Below are 19,213 nucleotides of genomic sequence, written 5' to 3' on the forward strand. Positions count from 1 at the left end.
GGCATTAGGAGTTCAGCCAAGAATGTAAATGCTTTTCGGAGACTGCGGGGACTGTGGGATAGCTGGAGTCCTCAGTACCCCCTCCTTCCCTCCATGAGCGTCCAATTGATTCTTTGGCTTTCTGTTATGCTTGTCACGCAGCACTGTGCTGAGTCCCTGCTGTGGCCTCTGTCTATCATAGCCTGGAGATTTTTTCAAATGCTTTGGCATATCGTTCTCCATTAACGGAGTTCTGATAGAACAGATTTGTCTCCCCATACAGTGATCAGATCCAGTATCTCCCGTACGGTCCATGCTAGAGCTCTTTTTGGATTTGGGACTGCATCGCCACCCGTGCTGAACACAGCGCCACGCTGGGCAAACAGGAAATGAAATTCAAAAGTTCGTGGAGCTTTTCCTGTCTACCTGGCCAGTGCATCCGAGTTCAGCTTGCTTTCCAGAGCAGTCATAGTGGTGCACTGTGGGATACCGCCCGGAGGCCAATACCATCGAATTGCGGCCACACTAACTCTAATCCGACATGGCAATACCAATTGCAGTGGTACTCCTCTCGTCGGGGAGGAGTACAGAAATCGGTTTTAAGAGCCCTTTATATCGATATAAAGGGCTTCGTTGTGTGGACGTGTGCAGGGTTAATTCAGTTTAACGCTGCTAAATTCGGTTTAAACACGTAGTGTAGACCAGACCTAAGACTATGTCTACGCCGTCCTGCAGGGAGGACTATGGGGTTGTAAACAGTAGTGCGCACTAAAGTGCTGCACTGTAACTCCTCTTGTGGATGCTGCAGATACCTAGTTCACATTAACATAATCCTGTTTGAAGAGAACTACGTTAACGCGAACTAAGAACCTTTTAGTTTGCACCTGCAGCATCCACACGGGGGAGTTACAAGTAGCACTTAGGTGTGCGCTGCTATTCTCACCCCCGGATTCTGAACTGCACAGCAGCGTAGACAAGCCCTAAGCCTCAAAAGGGTGATACAAAGCCTGTCAAGCATCACTCCCCCATTTCACAGGTAGGGAAATGGGAGTCAGAGAGGTTGAACCCAAAGCTAGCATAAGCAAGTGCCTCAAATTAGACACCTAATGAAATGGCCTGATTTTCAGCCACAGCTCCCAGTGAAGTCAAATGGGAAAATATTGACAAGTAACAGAAAGACTTGAGGGCAGGGGATACGTAGGGAAACATGAGGGCTTTGGGGAGACAGAGGCAGGAAAAGAGGAAGTTCAAGAAGGGAAGGGAGGAGGCAGAAATGCAGTGGAGGGGAAGTAAGGCAGAGAGGGGGCATGTGGAAAGGAAACAGAGGCAGGGATGCAGGGGCAAATTCAAAAGAAAAAAGCCAGAGAGCAAGGGGAAAGTGGAAATATTTAAGAGTGGTTAAATTATGCAAAGAAAGTGATGTGCATGTATTGAATGTGCAGATTAGCTCATTACAATGTGTGCACATCATCTCCAGAATTCTAGTTGTCCAGAGGTACAGGTATGGAATGGCTGACAGCCCTGGAGCGAGCTGTCTGGGACAACGCAGCTCACCGTCTTTCTTACTTCCGTTGTTTTCACTGATGTTGTTGTCACTGGATTGGGAAGCCAGGCCAGGGAGCTTCTCAGCAGAGCGCTTCCTTGAATTCTCAATGAGTAGTGGTTTAAACGGTTCCCGGCCTACGCACACCAGTATGCTTGGGCAGTGGAGCAGAGCCTGCAGGCTGTCGATCTGGAGGGAAGAAAACATCTGCTGAGTACAACTCGCTTGTGGGCCAGAACAGTCGTCAAATATGTAACTGGTTATGAAGAGGACGGTGATCAGTTGTTCTCCGTGTCCACCAAGGACAGAACAGGAAGGAATCAGCTCAGTTTACAGCAAGGGAGATTCAGCTTAGATATTAGGAAAAACTTTCTGAATATAATGCTAGTTCAGACCTCACCCCCGCCGACCCAAACTCCCTCCCAGAGCCTTAGGGAAGAGTTTAGGGAGGGGCAGGCTCTGGGCGTTCCGGGAACCACAAAAATTTCTACAAACCTGCCGCCCCTGCTCTCAACCACATTTCCCTAGTTTGCTTATGAGAATGTCTCATGGGACTGTGTCAAAAGATTTACCAAAATCAAGACACATCACATCTACCCCTTCCCTGCTATCCACTAGGCCAGCAACCCTGTCAGAGAAGGAAAGTAGGTTGATCTGGCATGATTTGTTCTTGATAAATGCATGCTGGCTATACCTGATGACCCTATTATCCTCTAGGTGCTTACAAATCGATTATTTAATAATTTGTACCAGGATCTTTCCAGGTATCAAAGTTAGTCTGACTGGTCTATAATTCCCTGGGTCCTCTTTGTTCCCTCTTTTAAAGATAGATTCTATGTTAGCCCTTCCCCAGCCCTCTGGGACCTCACTTTTCCTCCATGGGCTCTTAAAGATAATCACTAACAGCTCCAAGATTGCTTCAGCTAGTTCCTCAAGTACCCTAGGATGAATTTCATCAGATCCTGCTAACTTGGATACATCTAACAAAAGTAAATATTTGTTAATCCTTTTCCCTCTCCCCTCCCCATTTTGGCTTGATCTAGTCCATGATCTAATCTGATCTTCTGCATATTACAAGCCAGAGAATTTCACCCAGTGAATCCTGCATTGTGGTGTATTGAAAACTGCATAACAATTATACACTACCACTTTAAATTTCCCTGGTCCTGCTTCCTGTAGGGAAGTTGTGCGATCTGGTGGGTCTTCAGCAGTCAGTCTGCAAAGAGCCAGCATAGAGAAAAGTGGGGTGAGTTGGTAAACAGCCTGCTTTCTCTGTATGTGTGGTTTTGGTTCTTGTGAGTTAAAGTTCTAGATTTTGAGAAATAAAGCTCTCTTACATTGCAACCATCCGAAATGAGTATTTTGTGTTGTCTCACTTTTCTGTCTATATGCCATGAATATAACATGCATCGAGCCAATAACTTCTGGTTAAGCTAAAGTATGTCTTTCAGAAAGCTATTCAATCAAGATTTCAAGTGATGGAGATAACATAGCGCTAAAAAAAAATCCCAAGTCGAGGCTGCATTACATTTTCCATAGATTGAGCTGCACCAGCGGTGACTGACAGTTTTCCTAGGGCCAGGTTCTGCCACCCTTGCTCACTGTTGGGGGCACCCTACTCTACAAATGGCCCTAGTGAAATCAGTGGGGTAAAGGATGGAAGAATGTGGCCCCTACTGGAGTTGTAGTCTGTGTACAGGGCTTGACAGAACAGAGGCCTGTGTATGAATTCAGTCTGCTGCTGCTCCCTGTCAAATCTTGAATCCTTGTTCAGATCCAGATTCTGCGCCCCATACTCATGGGACTGCTTACATGAGTAAAGGCTACCCAATGAGCAAGGGCCGTAGAACCAGGTCCTGAGGTAAAATGCTCAGTGAATTCTAAGGGGATGCTGCCTGGGATAAGGGCTGCTAGTGCCAAGTGGCCAACATCTCTTATGACCCTGCTGTGTTGGCAGCACTGTCGGGAATCTGTGCAGCCCAGCTGGGATTTCAAATGTTCACCAGGCAGCTGCAGGTCCTCTGGCCAGGTGCTGAAGCTTGAAGAACACCACCAAATATCTCAAGATTTGTGATGAGAATTGGCAACGCTCAGAACCTGGCAGCATAGAGCAAGGTTTTAGGATTTGGCTCAGTGTGAATTTTGCCTAAGTGAAAACTGGTACATCCAGCCCCCTTGACATCACTGTCCTCAGTTTGTGACATCAGATTACATTTTTATGGAAATCATTAGGCAGTATCCTGGGGAGTTGTATGGATAAATACATTAAAGATCGTGAGAAGCTCAGGCACTGGGGCTGTATAAGTACCAGATGGACAGATTAGACAGGCATATAGAGGGATGAATAGATACAGACAGAGGCCAAATCCTGCAGTCTTGCTGAGTTCTGCCTTAGTAAAGCCTGTAGAATCGCACCCTTAGTAGAGAATAAGCAATGCAAGTTGATGATCTACTAATTATCATATGCGATAGAATCATAGATCATTAGGGTTAGAAGGGACCTCAGGAGATCATCTAGTCTAACCCCCTGCTCAAAGCAGGACTAATCCCCAAATCACCCCCTCAAGGGTTGAACTCACAACCGTGGGTTTAGCAGGCCAATGCTCAAACCACTGAGCTATCCCTCCCTCTAGCACTTAGAGGTCCCAACCCCACTGTACCAGGTGTTCTACAAACGTAACAGAGAGCAAGAATCTGACCCATAAAGTTTACAGTCTGAGTAAACTAAAGAAGTAAGTACTTGGCTAAGTACTAAAGAAGAAAGATCTTACATCTGTGCAAATTGTTTTAATTAAGAGAAAATACAAGAAGGAACCAACCCTATCTATCTTATCTCCCTAGCTAGTTTGTATTTCTGTCTTTCTAGGCTATCAATAATGATAAAGATATCTTTGTGCATAATTTTAAAAACTCCTAGCCGTTTTTAAGCTGCAATTTTCAAAAAGGAGCAATATTTAGGAAGGGGCAACATTTTTATCAAAAAATTTCAGTTTAAAATTGATCTGGTTTTTCATAGCCCACTGCTTTGTCTTCTCTTCCCTCTCCCCACATTTCTCCATTTACCGCTGGGAAGGAAAAAAAGTGAGGAGAAAGAGGGGAAAAGAAACAAAATATAAACCCAAACCAATCCCCGTCATACACATTTTTTTTTAGATTTCATTAGCACCAAACAAACCAGAAAAGTTGGACAATTATTTTTTGTGGTAATTTTCACTTTTTTTTTTTTTTTAAAAAAGGCCATTGGGGGGATGAAAAATATTTTTATTCAGAATTTTTCTCTCAGTTGTAAGTATATATTTATCTAAGCATTTATACCACAGTGATGCATGTGGTATTAATGCTTAGATAAATATATACTTACAGCTGAGAGAAAAATTCTGAATAAAAATATTTTTCATCCTGAATGCAGGAAATATATGGAGCTATCTTCTCTATTAGTGTAAATATGCATAGCTTTAGAAATCAATGGAGCTGAACCAATTTATATTAGCTGAGGACCTGGCTCATGCTGCATAATCAGAATTCTTTCTTAAAGAATATGCTTATGGCCACTTTGTTATTTAAAATAAAATATCTATAATATAGCATATGAAGCAGCAGCAGCTTTTTCGCTCTGAATTTATATATAAGCACGATCTCTTTTAATTGATCACTAGTAATAGTTAGTAATTCACCTAGAACCCTGATGTTCCTTTAAGCATTGCATGTATTTGTAGAGACAGCTGCTGCACATGAAAGGGTTTGCAAAAGTAATTTTGATCGCATCACGTGGATTGCCCCAAACTCTCCCATTCCACCTGTAGAACACAGATCTATAGGACTAAACCAACTCAGCTCAATTAGCAAAACATTTTCACCCACTTCTCTGCAAATAACCCATCGTGTTAATGATGGGGCATACTCAGGAAAACAGAGGCCGCCATTCCTGAGGACAATCAATATGGCCTCCTTCACCAGTACTAAATTATCTTCAAAACAGAGGACCTGATCCTGCACTCAGCACCTTCTAACACTCAGCATTAGGGTGACTAAACATTCTGATAAAATCGAGACTGTCCTGATTTTGAGGAGTTTGTCCCACGTCCTGACCAGAGTACGGTCGGGATGCCATTTGTCCCAATATTTTGTTTCCTGGTCTTCGGCAGCAATTCAGCGGAGAGTCCTTCAGTCGCAGACGGTCTTTGGCGGTATTTCGGCAGCAAGTGCTTCTGTCTTTGGTGGCAAGGTTTATTATCCCCAGCCGAAATACCGCCAAAGACCATCCGCAACTGAAGGGCTCTCTGCCGAATTGCCGCCGAACTCCCGGATGCATAAGTTAAAAAAAAACAACAACCAACCCCTCCCCCCCTGCAGCTGTCCCAATATTTTCCCCTTAACATCTGGTCACCCTACTATGCACGTTGCAGAATGAAACCCATCCATTGCTTCTTAGGGTTTCCTTTTTGTTTCATGGAGATGAAAAATTAAAATGGCAGGCCTGGCCACTCTGGCAACCATCACTCAAGCAAGTGTCCACTGACTGCACTAAACTCCTCGGGTGAAATCCTAGCCCCACTGATGTCAGTCAACTCCCACTGACAACCTCACTGTCTGTAACTAAAACTCCCACATTAAAATGATGGGCCTGATTCTGTAATCTTTAGTCACATGAGCAGTCCCATTGACGTGATATGAGACATTGGTTACTGGGCAGTCAGGCGATAGACCCTCCATATATGGCTCTTGTGAGATGACATCTACCATATAGTTTTCATAGGCAAACTTTAGTGGGGAAACTTTGGAATTGATTAAGGTGCCTGAGGGACTGGTTTATAGGGAAAGACTTTTATAATAAACAAAACTAAATTTGCTAAAAGGAGGCAGGGTAACGATAAACATTTCTGAAGGCTGAAAACACCAAAGAAAGAAAGGAATGGTTCAGGGTAATGCAGCTAGGACTGGTGGAATGAAATTAAGGAAACATGGCATTAGGCTGAATATCAGAAGGCAAATAGTGAGATAGGGAAACAGTCTCCCACATGCCTGATCTGCTCATCCCATGTCCATTCCAAAGAGAAGAAAGGGGTTTCACAGCCATTATCTTGCCCTCTATCCCACCGACTCTACATGAAAGCCTCACTTTTTCAGAAGATGCTCTATATGAAATAAAATGATTGATATTTATTGGTCAGCACAGCATTCCCCACTCTGAGGTTTTCTTCTTTAACCACCTGTGAGGCACTGTGATCATTCCTGGCTCTGAGCATGAAAGGAAACTGCCTTGACAGTCAAACTTATTGCCTTTCAGAAGCCACCAAATACAAGCTTTCCAAAATGTGTTCTCCATCCCATGTTATCACAAAAAAAAGTTAAGACCTCCCACTCCCATCTAGCTCTGAAGAAAGAGAGATTCACTGTGACCTCTTAAAACCAATTTGTGAACCTCCCCCTCTCAAGTGGAGAACCCATGCCCCTTCACGCACACATAAACTGAAAGATTAACTGTGACAGACCTCAGAACCTTCTGCCTCTAGTTCTGCAGTTCTCTACTCCCATATGCTGTACAGGAGACCCCACAGTTAACATTCTGCAGGAGTTTCCAAGTAGAATTGCTCAGACTGGTGTCTAACTTTGGACCAACAGGAGTCAGGAGTACCATTCAGGTGACCATTTCACCTCCCGTGGAAACAATTACTTGTTACGCTAGACCACATGCCTAGCAACTGCAAAAGTGTCTTGCAAGAGAGCCCAGAGTGCGCTTCCATAGAGCCTTCCATTCCAGGATCTCAAAGAGGCTTTACAAATCTGAATGAGTCCCCATACTATTCCCCTCTGATTGGTAACACAATCAAAGCACAGATTGGTTAAGCAACTTGCTGAGAGTCACACCATCAGTCAGTGGCCCAATCAGGAGTGGAATCCATACTGGCTGACTCACCAATCCCAGTCCTAGCTGGTAAACACTAAACTCCACTAATCCCAGGTACATGGGCAATTGGGAGTACAATGAAAGGAGTGGGAGGGAAATGAACAGCTTGGGAGGAAAGTGATGGCGAAAACTTTCAAATTTTTCTTGGCTGAAGCCATAATTCTGAAACCCTAATGAAGTCACTGACAGGAGTGTTTCCAACACGAACAGCTTGAATTTCAAAGAGTAAATGCAGGAAGCGTTACTTACAGGGAGCAGTTCGCAGAGTAACCTATAGGCTGAAATATGTTCACATAAAAATACACATCAAACAACACTGAGCAATGAAGCAAGGTGTGGAAATCTCAATCTAGGACTGATCCGAATCCTCCTGAAATCCGTGAAAAGATTCCCATTGATTTCAAAAGGCTTTGGCTGAGGTTTATAGAGAAGGATGGCCTTGTGGATAAGGCTCTGGACTGAGACTCAAGAGATCTAGTTTCAGTTATTGACTGTGTCCGACTCTCTTTGTGACCAAAGGCAATTCACTTGGCTACCCATCAGCAAAATGAGGATAATACCACTTCCTTTCCCCACTCTATACCTGCCTTGTCGACTTAAATCGGGGCATGGACTGTCTCTTACTATGTGTCTGTACAGAACCTAGCACTATGGGGCCTTGAGCTCAGCTAGGGCTTCTACGTGCTACTAGAATAGAATTAATAATACAGTTGCCACCAGTTAGTGAGTGGAGGACAAAACCTAACCAATTTGAAAAGTGGAGTCCAGAGACGTTGCTGGGTTCAGAGGGATGATGCAGAAGGTGTATTCAGAAGCCACCAGAAAACAAAATTATGTCTATTTCGGCTGAGGGGTACAACATAAGTAACATTCGTTGCTTTTCACCTGCTTGGCAAAAGATAACTAAAGAGTTTTGGAAGAGAGGGCTAAATTTAGAAGTGATTAAAAAATGGGTCCTACTTACATGCAGAGGGATGAAAGGATGGGGTTGTAGCAGGGAATGCAGCCAACAGGGCAGATGAGAAGGTGAAATAAGAAGATAAGGTACATTTCTGGACTTTGCCTTCTCTAACATAAACACATAGCAGTGTGCACATTTTGAGAAACAAAAGCCCTACTAAAAGTACCTCACTCCACTGCCTACACGATTTCCCCCCTGTGGGGAAGTTAAGAGGAGGAATAAACTGCACAGGCCAGAAGTTAGTCATCTTGCTTAATGTGATGCGGGCATTGTAAGCCTACGCAGAACAGAACGGGGGCTGCTTTATCCTACATGGCTATTACTCTCATTTAATATTTATATTGTGGTAGCCAACCAGGTTGAGCTCTGTCATTTTCAGACATATAGAAAATGACAGTCCCTGCCCCAACTAACTTACAAGCTAAAAGACAAGGCAAGTGACAAACAAGTGACTGGATGAGAGGGGCAACGAAAACCAATTGGATATGTGCATTTCCTAGCCAATCAGGAACAGCGATCTTACCTTCCCACCTATCTGGACTGTTGGCTGCTTTTCCCGCTATAATCCCACCCTCCTGTCCCTTGTGTAAATTACACCTACTCACCCCTCCGAATTTGGCCCCAAAGGTTGTTTAGGGTGATGGCCCTTTCAAAGACTCCAGAAGGAACATTGCAGCCCTAGGGTTCTGTGACTGTTGAGAAACAATGCCTGGGACACAGGAGAAGCTGAGCTTCCGAGCAGGACAGAAGGACCTAAAGGAAAGAGCTGGTGAGAGGACTATAGGAAAAGCAGGTCAGTTCTTGAGAAACAGGTGAACAGGATAAAGTGAGGGATGAGGAGGGAAGCAAAGGGTGAAAGAGGAGAGTATTAGAATGTCATCATAAGGCTCCTTGTTCCTTGTCTCTCAAGGGGACCATTCACTTCCCACTGAAAACAATGGGAGGTGGTTTGGGCCCTTAAGCCTGATCTACACTAGAGGTGGGGGAATCGATCTAAGATACGCAACTTCAGCTACAACAATAGCGTAGCTGAAGTCGACATATCTTAGTTCGACTTACCTCACATCCTCACAGGGGGATCGATTGCCGTGGCTCCCCTGTCAGCTTCGCTTCCACCTCTCACCGAGCTGGAGGACAGCAGACGACGGGAGAGTGATCGGGGATCAATTTCTTGTGTCTACACTACATGCGATAAATCAATCTCTGATAGAGCGATCACTACCCACCGATCTGGCGGGTAGTGTAGACTTGGCCTTAGTGATGCCAGATCAAGTCTGTTCGCTGTGAGGACGTGAGGTAAATCGAACTAAGATACGTCAACTTCAGCTACGCTATTCTTGTAGCTGAAGTTGAGTATCTTAGGTCGATCCCCTCCCTCCCCCCCAGTGTAGACCGACCCTTTAAAAGTAAAAAGACCTTTGGTTCTATCTGCCAGCCCTACAAGCTCCCCCTGGAATCATGAATCCACAAGATAAATGGTCAGAAGTTTTATTAAAAAATGTGGAGCTTTTGACAGCAAAAGAAGACTGTTCTTCATTTTCCAACCAAGTGTTAATCGCCAAGAGTAAAGACTCTGCAGTGAGAATTCAGGGCCCAAGTCAGCTCAGTTCATGTTTTCAGGCTTTTCTCTGCGACAAATGCCATTAAAAAAAATAAAGCTGAGATTCTCACATAATCATCTGACTCTAAGAACTGGGACTTAAAGAAGAACACCAAGAGTGACATCCTGTCTCCACTGAAGTAAATGGGAGTTTTGCCTTTGACTTCAGGGAGGGCAGGATTTCACCTCAACCACTGCAAGATTTGCAGTAAAATCCCAAGAGTTGTCAGCAATGCAGGAGCTGAAGTCAGCTGAGTTATACTGGTGTAAAAAGGTGTAAGTCAGAGGAGCATCAGACCCTACCTCTAACTAAATGGCAGCAAAATCCCATGGTTTCAGATCAGTGTGTGTGTGTGTGTGTGTGTGTGTGTGTGTATTTCACTAGTGGGTGAATTGATGAAAAAGCAAAATGTTCTCTTTTCATTTCCAATTTTTTTCATAAAAATGAAAGGCTGTTTTCAACACTTGGAAGGCTCTTATGTCTCTCTCTAAAAAAAAAAAAAGCAGCTTTGTCTGCCAAAACACCCTCAAACAAATCCAGTACAATATCCCTGCAGAAATGGAGAATTTCTTCTTACTGTAAATTCACAGTTTTTCCATCAGGGGGTAGAATTTTGCCATTCTTTGCATCATTAAAAAAAAAGAAACAAACAGCACCATGTTTGCCAGTCCAAAGTTATTTTAAAAAATGGATTAAATTAATAGATATTCAGGAAAAATATTGTTTTGCCACATGAATTTTCATACAGCAAAACCTGATGATTTCCCTGGTCCAATATGATTGCTTGTGAACTATTAAGTTGTGAGAATTCGCTGGCCTGAGAATGAGTCCTGCTCACTATTTGGCAGATTCTTAACTGGTATAAATTGTCATAGCTGCTTTGATTTCAATTTGTGACAATTAAGAGCAGCTGAGGAACTGCATGTTAAATCGGAAAGCAGGAAGGGCCAGCTCCACAAAGGTATTTGGGCTCCTAATGGCCACTGCAATCAATGGAAGTTTGTGGATCTAGGGCTAGCAGTCCAGTCTGTGTCACTTAAACTACAGCTTGAAGAGCCCCTGGGCAAAATGCTCACAGGGAATCCCAAAAAACCCTGTTTGGATTCATCAGCGATTCATCATGAAATTGGATAAAATTCAGTGTGAATGTGCTGATTTCTTTTGCGATTACGACCTAGATGCACAACGGGTGTAAAATGGCATAGCTCACTGCATGTCAATAAGGCAGTTCCCGTTTACTCCAGCTGAGAATCTGGCCCAATTGGGAATCATTCAGACCCGATCAGTGTGAAACAAAGTGGGATGGAGAGGCTGCAAACCCCCTCTGAATGAAACCAAAGAGAATACTGACACAAGGCCTGAAAGCCGATACCTTTGGCAGAGCTCTGCTATTTTCATTATTATTTATTAATAATTGTATTTGGGTAGTTTCGAGGAGACCAGTCATGGACCAGTGCCCCATTGGACCAGGCACTGGAAGAACAGACAACAAAATGACAGTCTCTGGCCCAAAGAGTTTATAATCTAGGTAATTCTTTATACTCCTGATGTAAGGGCCACAGGCTGAGTAGTATGTGGCTGTATGATAGCCCCAGTGAAATGAGTAGGATTACTCATTTAGTAAAGCACTGCTCAATGCAAGTAATCATAACAAAATCTGCTCCTTAGGAATTCATAAGGTGCCTTTCACTTTGGAATCTAAAATCTTCTTCTGTCAAGCCTTTCATCCAATGAGCTCTGCTAGCTTTACAAACATTAGAGAATTAATCCTCACAGCATCTCTGCAAGACAGGTAGGGTGTATTTTTCAAATAGATAAACTGAGGCACAGTGGCCCCATAAAAAGATGTTCTAGGTGAACAGCTAGAGGCGACAAAACCAGGGCATCCGCTTTGTTGGTTTATCGCAATCTAGCAGCTAAGAAAGGATTGTGACTCTTAGAGCCTTTTTTAATGAGAAGACAGTGAAATTTACCCAGCAAGTACGCTAAGCTTTCTTAAAGATTCGACTAGCAGTGGAAGTGATGGACGAATGATCTGTCTTTTTCTCTGGCTTGCCTTGCAGAAGAGAAGCGGGGAGCAGGGAGGGATGAGAGGAGAACTTGATGTAACCCTTGCAGGAGAACATCTGCTAGAGCAAAGCTGAAAGTCAAATAGAAAGATTCTGAACTTGGCCGGATGAGGTTTAAAATCTGCATTTAGTTCCCATTCCGATTGATTTTTAAGGGGCTGTTACAGTCATCTAGCCAAGTCTCCAGCATAGCATAGGTCATATGGGACGTCATCCAAGGATTCCTACATCCAGCATAACAAGCTGTGGCGGAACTTGAGTGTTTCTTGTAGAAAGACACCCAGTCTTGATTTACAGATGCCAAATGCTGGAGACTTTTCCGTGTCCCTTGGTAAGTTGTTCCAGGGTTACTGGTTTTTGGTATCAGTTATTACTCTTGCTTGAGAAGCTGATAAGTAATAGAGGAGCTCGATACCATTGGCCATAAGCTACTTGAATTCTTCACCAGAGCAGGTAACGAGCTCATAGAATACAATTATACCAGGGTATTAGAGCCCCAGGAAGAGGATTTTTGGAAATCCCGGCCCTGTGATTACAACACAAGCTTTAGAATCAGGAGATTCGAGGTCAGCGCCACAGCCGTGCTGCAGCGGCTTTGCACTCCTGCTGTGGCAAAAGCAGCCCGGAAGCCAGCTGAGCTGGACTCTGGGGGATTGCCCCTGCTTAGAGCAATCCTCCGGTGCTATTCAGCTGCGGTGGCTTGCTCCTGCACCACCCTCCCTCCAGGTCTCCTGTGCATAGGGTGTGCCTGAGAACCAGGGGATGTGGCTGGGGAGAGTCTTCTGTATTTCAGTGGGCTCTGGCTGTGGGAACAGTGCCTGTGGGCACACTACCCATATTGTGCATGTATATGCAATGGAAATCTAAGCAGGTAGAGAGTCTTCTGTGGGTATATTAAAAGTGTTTGGGGGGAGAGGAATGATCTGTGCCAATGAGATCTCTTATAACGTAGAATAGCCTTCCACAGAGATGAAATCCTCTTAGCTTGAGTCATTTAGATCCACTGGCCAGGGAGGGAGATGATGACCTATTCATTCTTTTCCCACCTCTAATTTCTGTGACTCCATTCTGTAGCAGCATACAGAGCTCTTTAAATCCAGACCTGAAGTCCCCAGTGAGAGCGAGGAGAGATCCGGATTATAACAAAGAATCCCCACATCCTAAATTCAGGCATCTCCAGCCCTAGAGTCAGCATGACATGTTCTAGGGTAGCAAACCTCTAAATTCCTGTAGGACTTTAAAAAACAAACAAATAAACAAACTGATGCCTGGTGTCAATTCATTGCACACACAGGCACAAAAAGAAGTTTCTTTGGCAATCCATTTATCTAGCGAGTAGCTTTCCCACTGGATGCAGGAAAAAGGTGTTGATCCAGATCACTGTCTGGTGCAAAACAGAGCAGTGCCATTGCTGTCAAAAGAGCTATATACCCCGTGAGAACCTGGCTGCTGTTTTAAAGCTACAAAGAAAGAAATCAACCTCCCTGCCCCAAAAGCCATCTCAGGTTAAATCAGTTCATTGAACTGACTTGTGATTTAGAAACTGAGAAAATAAAACCAAATCACTGTTAGTGTCAGGAGGTGAAATCCAGGCTTTAGTGGGACTAAGCTTTCACCTGTTTTTTTCCCCCCAACTCATTGTCCAATCTGATTGCTGCACAGATTACATGTCTGCTCCTGATTCCAGTGGACAGAGGGATGCAGGGTCTTGTGATCACCTTTGGTCTCATGCTGGTGTAAAATCAGGAGTCACTCTCTTGGAATCATTCTTACCTTGGTTTAAAATCAGGTGTGCTGATTCCACTGGGGCTGCTCCTGAGTAACACCGGTATGAGCGAGATCAGAATCAGGAAAAAGAACAGGCGTACTGGTGGCACCTTAGAGACTCCTATTCTTTTTGCAGATACAGACTAACACGAGCTACTCTGAAACCTATCAGAATCAGGATCTCCCAGCTAAAATTTCCATTGACTGCAATGAACTTTGCATCATTATGCTTAATTATTTCTAGTACTGTAGGACCTAAGGACCCACAAAAGCGACCAGGGACTCACTGCACTAGACACTGTATAAACAACACAAAGACAGTCAATGGCCCAGCCAGCTTAGGAAGAAGCATACTTGATGATATGCAACAGGTGAGTAAACGAACAAAGGGCGGCGGGGGTGGGGGAGGGTAGGAATGGAAGACAAGAGAACAGGAAAAGCAAGCACGGCTGTAAAAGTTAGCAGCCACCGTGGTTTTGGGTTTCAGTGTGATAGCCGTGTTAGTCTAGATCAGCAAAAAGAATGAGGAGTCCTTGTGGCATCTTAGAGGCTAACAAATTTATTTGGGCATAAGCTTTCATGGGCTAAAACCCACTTCATCGGCTGCATGGAGTGGAAAATACAGTAGGAAGATATACGGTATATACACAGAGAACATGAAAAAACAAGGGTTGCCCTACCAACTCTAATGAGGCTAGTCAATTAAGGGGGGACTATTATCAGCAGGAGAAAAAAACTTCTGTAGTGATAATCAGGATGGCCCATTTCCAACAGTTGACAAGAAGGTGTGAGTAACAGTAGGGAAAAAATTAGCGTGGGGAAATAGTTTTTACTTTGTGTAATGACCCATCCACTCCCAGTCTTTATTCAAGCCTAATTTAATGGTGTCCAGTTTGCAAATTAATTCCAGTTCTGCAGTTTCTCATTGGAGTCTGTTTTTGAAGTTTTTTTGTTGAAGAATTGCCACTTTTAGGTCTGTAATTGAGTGACCAGGGAGACTGAAGTGTTCTCCCACTGGTTTTTGAATGTTATAATTCTCGACATCTGATTTGTGTCCAATTTATTCTTTTGCGTAGAGACTGTAGACACAGTAGAAAGTTGTTATCACAAATGGATCAGGCCCTTTAGCCAATTCTACCTGTCTTATACTGCTGTCCCTCGCCACAAGGTCTGAGCACCTTCCATGTAAAAGAAATAGCAATGTCTACGTCCTTAGTGGACTTCATGGAATCTCTGGCACTTCTCCCTCTTTGGGGTGAAAACTCCGGGCAAAGCTGAGTCAATACAAGTGAGGAGAAAACAAGGGTTACTAAAACAAACCAGCCTAGAGCAAGAGTTTTTTTGAGAGGAGAAAAGAGAGAAAAGAGAGAGGTCACTGCTATGCAAAATTCAACCGGGCAGAATTCAGTCCAAAAGGTGAATTCCTCAGACTAGTTCTGAATAAATTCAAACAGGAGGTGTTAATGCAAACTTGTGCAACTTTAATACTAGCATTAATTTCCAGCAATGACTATACTAAATAATAATAATTAGGACCAGCTACTGATCCTGCTTACACCAGTGTAAATCCCAAGTGACTGATCACACTGATGTAACTGAGATCAGAAGCTAGTAACTTGGCTCTGTCTCCAGACAGATAACACTGCCACTCCTACCTCTGCCCCCATCTCTGCAACTGTTCAAGCTCTCAGACTGCATTGGGGCACTTTGCCTCCTGGCTGCCTCAGAAAGAGAACCCCAGTGAGCGTTGGAAAGCCACTGCTGGCTTGCTCATGGTGTCCACTGTTGCACCTTGCCATCAGCATGCGCAGGACTGGTGATGAAATAGTAAGGAAGAAAAAGGCTAATGTCAGAAACAGCCTCGCCAGATGGTGTCACCACGTTGGAAATGGATGCACAATATAAAACCCCATTGCCACTTGGAAACTGGTCCTAGAAAGGATCCAGACTGTGCCTTCAGACAGGCAGGCACTACTCTTAATGCAACCTGTGAAGGTAACCCACAGCCATCTGCAGAGGAAACACAATCCGGATTTCTGTGTGCTCTTTTAACTTTCCAACCTTTCTGGTCTTTGTCACACCAATAAAGCAAACAAAACTGAATCAGAGACAGAAGATTCAGTGAAAACGTCTGGGCCAAATTCTGCTGTAACATATAATCCTGATCCAATTATCAAGTGAGTGACAGTGAAGCCCTAGGAAAGACCTGTAGAGTGGGGGTAAGTTTACTCTGTCTTTAGCTTATCCCACTGTGAGCCTGAGCCTCTACCATTGAAATCTGTTGGATGTTTGCCATGGGCTTCAATGCAAGCTCACTCCCTTTGTAAGCAGGTGCTGCAGCTGGAACCACCTGAAATTCAGCTGCTGTCGCTGCAGGGAGCTATGCAAACATCTTCACTTTCAATTCCCACCCCGCCCCATTCAGCTCCACTGTGAGGTTCAGCACAAAACTCCTTCAAGCACAAATCCGTTGCAACCAAGAGCTAGTTGTGACCCTAAAACACAGACTGGCCCAGGCTGATCCACGAACTTCGGTGAATATTCCATTGGGGCGGCAGCTTAGAGTTTGTAAATAAACATGAAATGGGTTGAGTTTTGTATGGTTTCTGATTGCACTCTGCACATTCCTACCCACAGCTTGTGCTCTGTGTGTCTGAGATCCCACACTGGCTCATGAGCTGCCCAATGGAAGATGACTCCATTCATAACCCCTGAATGATCTCGTTTCTGTGAGACTGTCAGGTTCTTAAAGATATTGCAACGCAACTGCTCATGCAGCCACTGATGGGAGTCTGAAACATTACTTGGATTTGCCTGCTGGCTGAATGTCAATCCTCTAGACGGCAGGGGAAGTAGGCTTGGTTTTCAGCCTGCTGTTCTCTTACTCCCTACATCAGCAGGGCTGGGAGGTCTATAGCAGAAGGAAGTTTGCTTCCGGAGGGGATACATTCTTCATGTGCCACAGCAGCAGCTTGTCCAGCTGATATTCGTGATCTGCCCCCATGAACTCGAACGGAAGTTCTATTTAGTCCTTCTGTGGGAGAGGAGGGTGACTGACGTGGGGGCTTCCAAAGGGGGAGGGGAGTTCAAGCCAAAAATCAGGAAGAAGGGAGAAAATAAGAGGATCCTCAGGGCAGCTGAGGAATCATTCCGGGGAGGAAAAAAGGAAGGAGTTGTACATGTCTTGTCATGTAAAGAGTCCCAGAGATGACATGTGATAGGCCCTTTTATCACATCCCCAGCACAGATTTCTCTCTCTCCTCCTCCCTCTACCTTAAAGTTTTCTGTTACTCCCATCACCATATTATCTAAAGCCCACCTTGTTCAGCTGAAGTCCCAGTGACTCCCTTGGCACAAGCTTAAGGCTAGGATGCTGGGTGGGCACACAAGGATGGGAAGACACGAGAAGCTTCCTCTCCTGTTTCCCTAACACAGTAACTAGGCACAGTCATAGTCCCTGCACACCCCCACGCCATGGCCCTGCCTTGACTGTGCCCTGGCCAGCAGAGCTGTCCATATGCACAACAGGAAGCATGCTGCGCTCTCATAGTAGGTGGTGTCGGGAAACTGCTCCCATTGCACTCTGGGGAGCTTGAGGAACCACGGGACCTCCCTGAATCACAGTGCCTCCTAGTGGTCCCCCGGGGGTGCTGCATCTCCACGCCACCCCTTCTCCAGGACTGTGCCTATCTGGCACAACTGAGCCTTTACTGCCTATAATTTTTGCACCATGTCAGAAGTGGTCCAAGTCAATAATCTTCCATGGCAGGAAACTCTAAAAGCCAGTCAGCGCCAAACTCTTACCAGATTTCTCTTTTGCGCCAGCCTGCCCGGGTGTGCAGAACAATTGATTCAAATAGGAACCATTCCATGGCTCACTCCTGGGAAAGAGAACTTGAAGCTCTCTAACAGCTGAAGGCAGGCCCCCGATTTCAGTGGAGGATTAATTTGGCCCACGGCACCCGCTGAAGGACCCCTTGTTTTTGTAATCAGAGATTGCACTAGTGCTGCTGTCCCTGCAACAATCCTCTCCCCACTGCAAAGCCCAAAACAGTGGAGTTTACACAGGTGAGCTGCTCCAAGTCTGACTGTCCGGAATCCTTCCCCCCCCATGCCAAGTGGTTCATGGGAAGGGCCACATCCATCCAGGCATACCTCAACCTCATCCCCATAAAACCCCTTCTACATGGAGGCTGATTGAGATCCACAGCCAACAGGGGGTGCTGACCATCTCCCAGGCAGCAGAACTGGCTTTGCTGTGTTCTGTGCCTTCTGTCGGGCCAGAGGATTTGCCTTGTAGGGCATAAAGGGGACCGAGGGGTTAATACTCATTAGGGATAAATAGCAAGCACTATATATCACACAGACTCACCTTCTTCCCATCAACAGTGTAGAGCTTCTTCACCGTGAACTGCAAGAGCTCGGAAATCTCATCCAGGAGATTTTTGAAGCTCTGGGCATTCCTGTGATTCAGGATAATCGAGCGCCGGACACCAATGTCCCCATTCTTAACCAGAGTGATTTTCTTGAGTAATTTGGGGCCTTGCTGGGAGAAAGGCCTGGAATGGTCTTCACGCCTGCCCTCCTGGCCTCCTCTCCTCAGGGCACTCGCTGGGCGGCCATTACACTGAGGGTCTACCCTCCGACCCATGCCGACGCTAAAGGGCTTGACGTATTTCTTGTCAGAGCAGAGGTAGCACCCTCCATCCTCCAGCTGGTCCAGCGTGCTGATGCAGTGAATCCCCCGTGGAGTGGTGACGGTCCTCACCCCGAACGGCAGAGGGACCCTATGGGAGAGGTCATCCATGAGGGCATTGAAGCTCTTGAAGCTGCGTGGGTTAATGGCCATCTTGACTCCCCCAAACCGAGGGTCTCCACTCTTGAAGAACGTTATTTTCTTGGTCAGAGGAACCTGCGTGATGGAATTTGTCCGAGCCACGGCAGGAAGGGGCTGCTCATAGTTGTAGGGGCTGGAAGTGGTCAGGTAATCCGCAGGTGCCTGAGTCATTCCCCACGCTTAAATGTACCTGCAACAAAAGCACAAACACAGCACAGTTTGGACTGTGTCACACAGAACCGATGGCTGACAAGTCACAGGCCCAAATTTTGTTCTCTGGTGCACATGGGCAACGATACTTACCGAATGGCTATAAGGGAGAGCAGAATTTGGTCCTTGGTATCATACCATTGCAAACAAACTTGCTCAAATAAATACGAAGGTAGGTAGCTGCAAATGTAACTACAAGCCTTTAATAATTGGCAGACAAATTCTGTTCACAGTTACACTAGAGCAGTGGTTCTCAAACTGGTTCACGAAATGTTTCATGGGGTTCTTGGGAAAAAATTCCCTAATGGTGGACAGAGCTGTCCTTAGGGACTCCAGGC

General features: G+C 45.1%; 1 protein-coding gene across 1 annotated transcript in view; it reads right to left on the reverse strand.

Annotated features, from left to right (window-relative positions):
* Positions 1-18,836, reverse strand: part of RP1L1 (RP1 like 1) — a 27,798-nt gene extending 8,962 nt beyond the window's left edge. The window contains exons 1-2 of the mRNA XM_075063599.1: positions 18,201-18,836; positions 1,534-1,711 (exon numbers count right to left, since the gene is read on the reverse strand). Of these exons, the coding sequence (XP_074919700.1) occupies positions 1,534-1,711; positions 18,201-18,836 (814 nt within the window). The remainder of the gene's footprint in view (positions 1-1,533; positions 1,712-18,200) is intronic.
* Between the last annotated feature and the right edge of the window lie 377 nt (positions 18,837-19,213).

Source organism: Chelonoidis abingdonii, chromosome 3, assembly GCF_003597395.2.
Source record: "Chelonoidis abingdonii isolate Lonesome George chromosome 3, CheloAbing_2.0, whole genome shotgun sequence".
Taxonomy (NCBI): domain Eukaryota; kingdom Metazoa; phylum Chordata; order Testudines; family Testudinidae; genus Chelonoidis; species Chelonoidis abingdonii.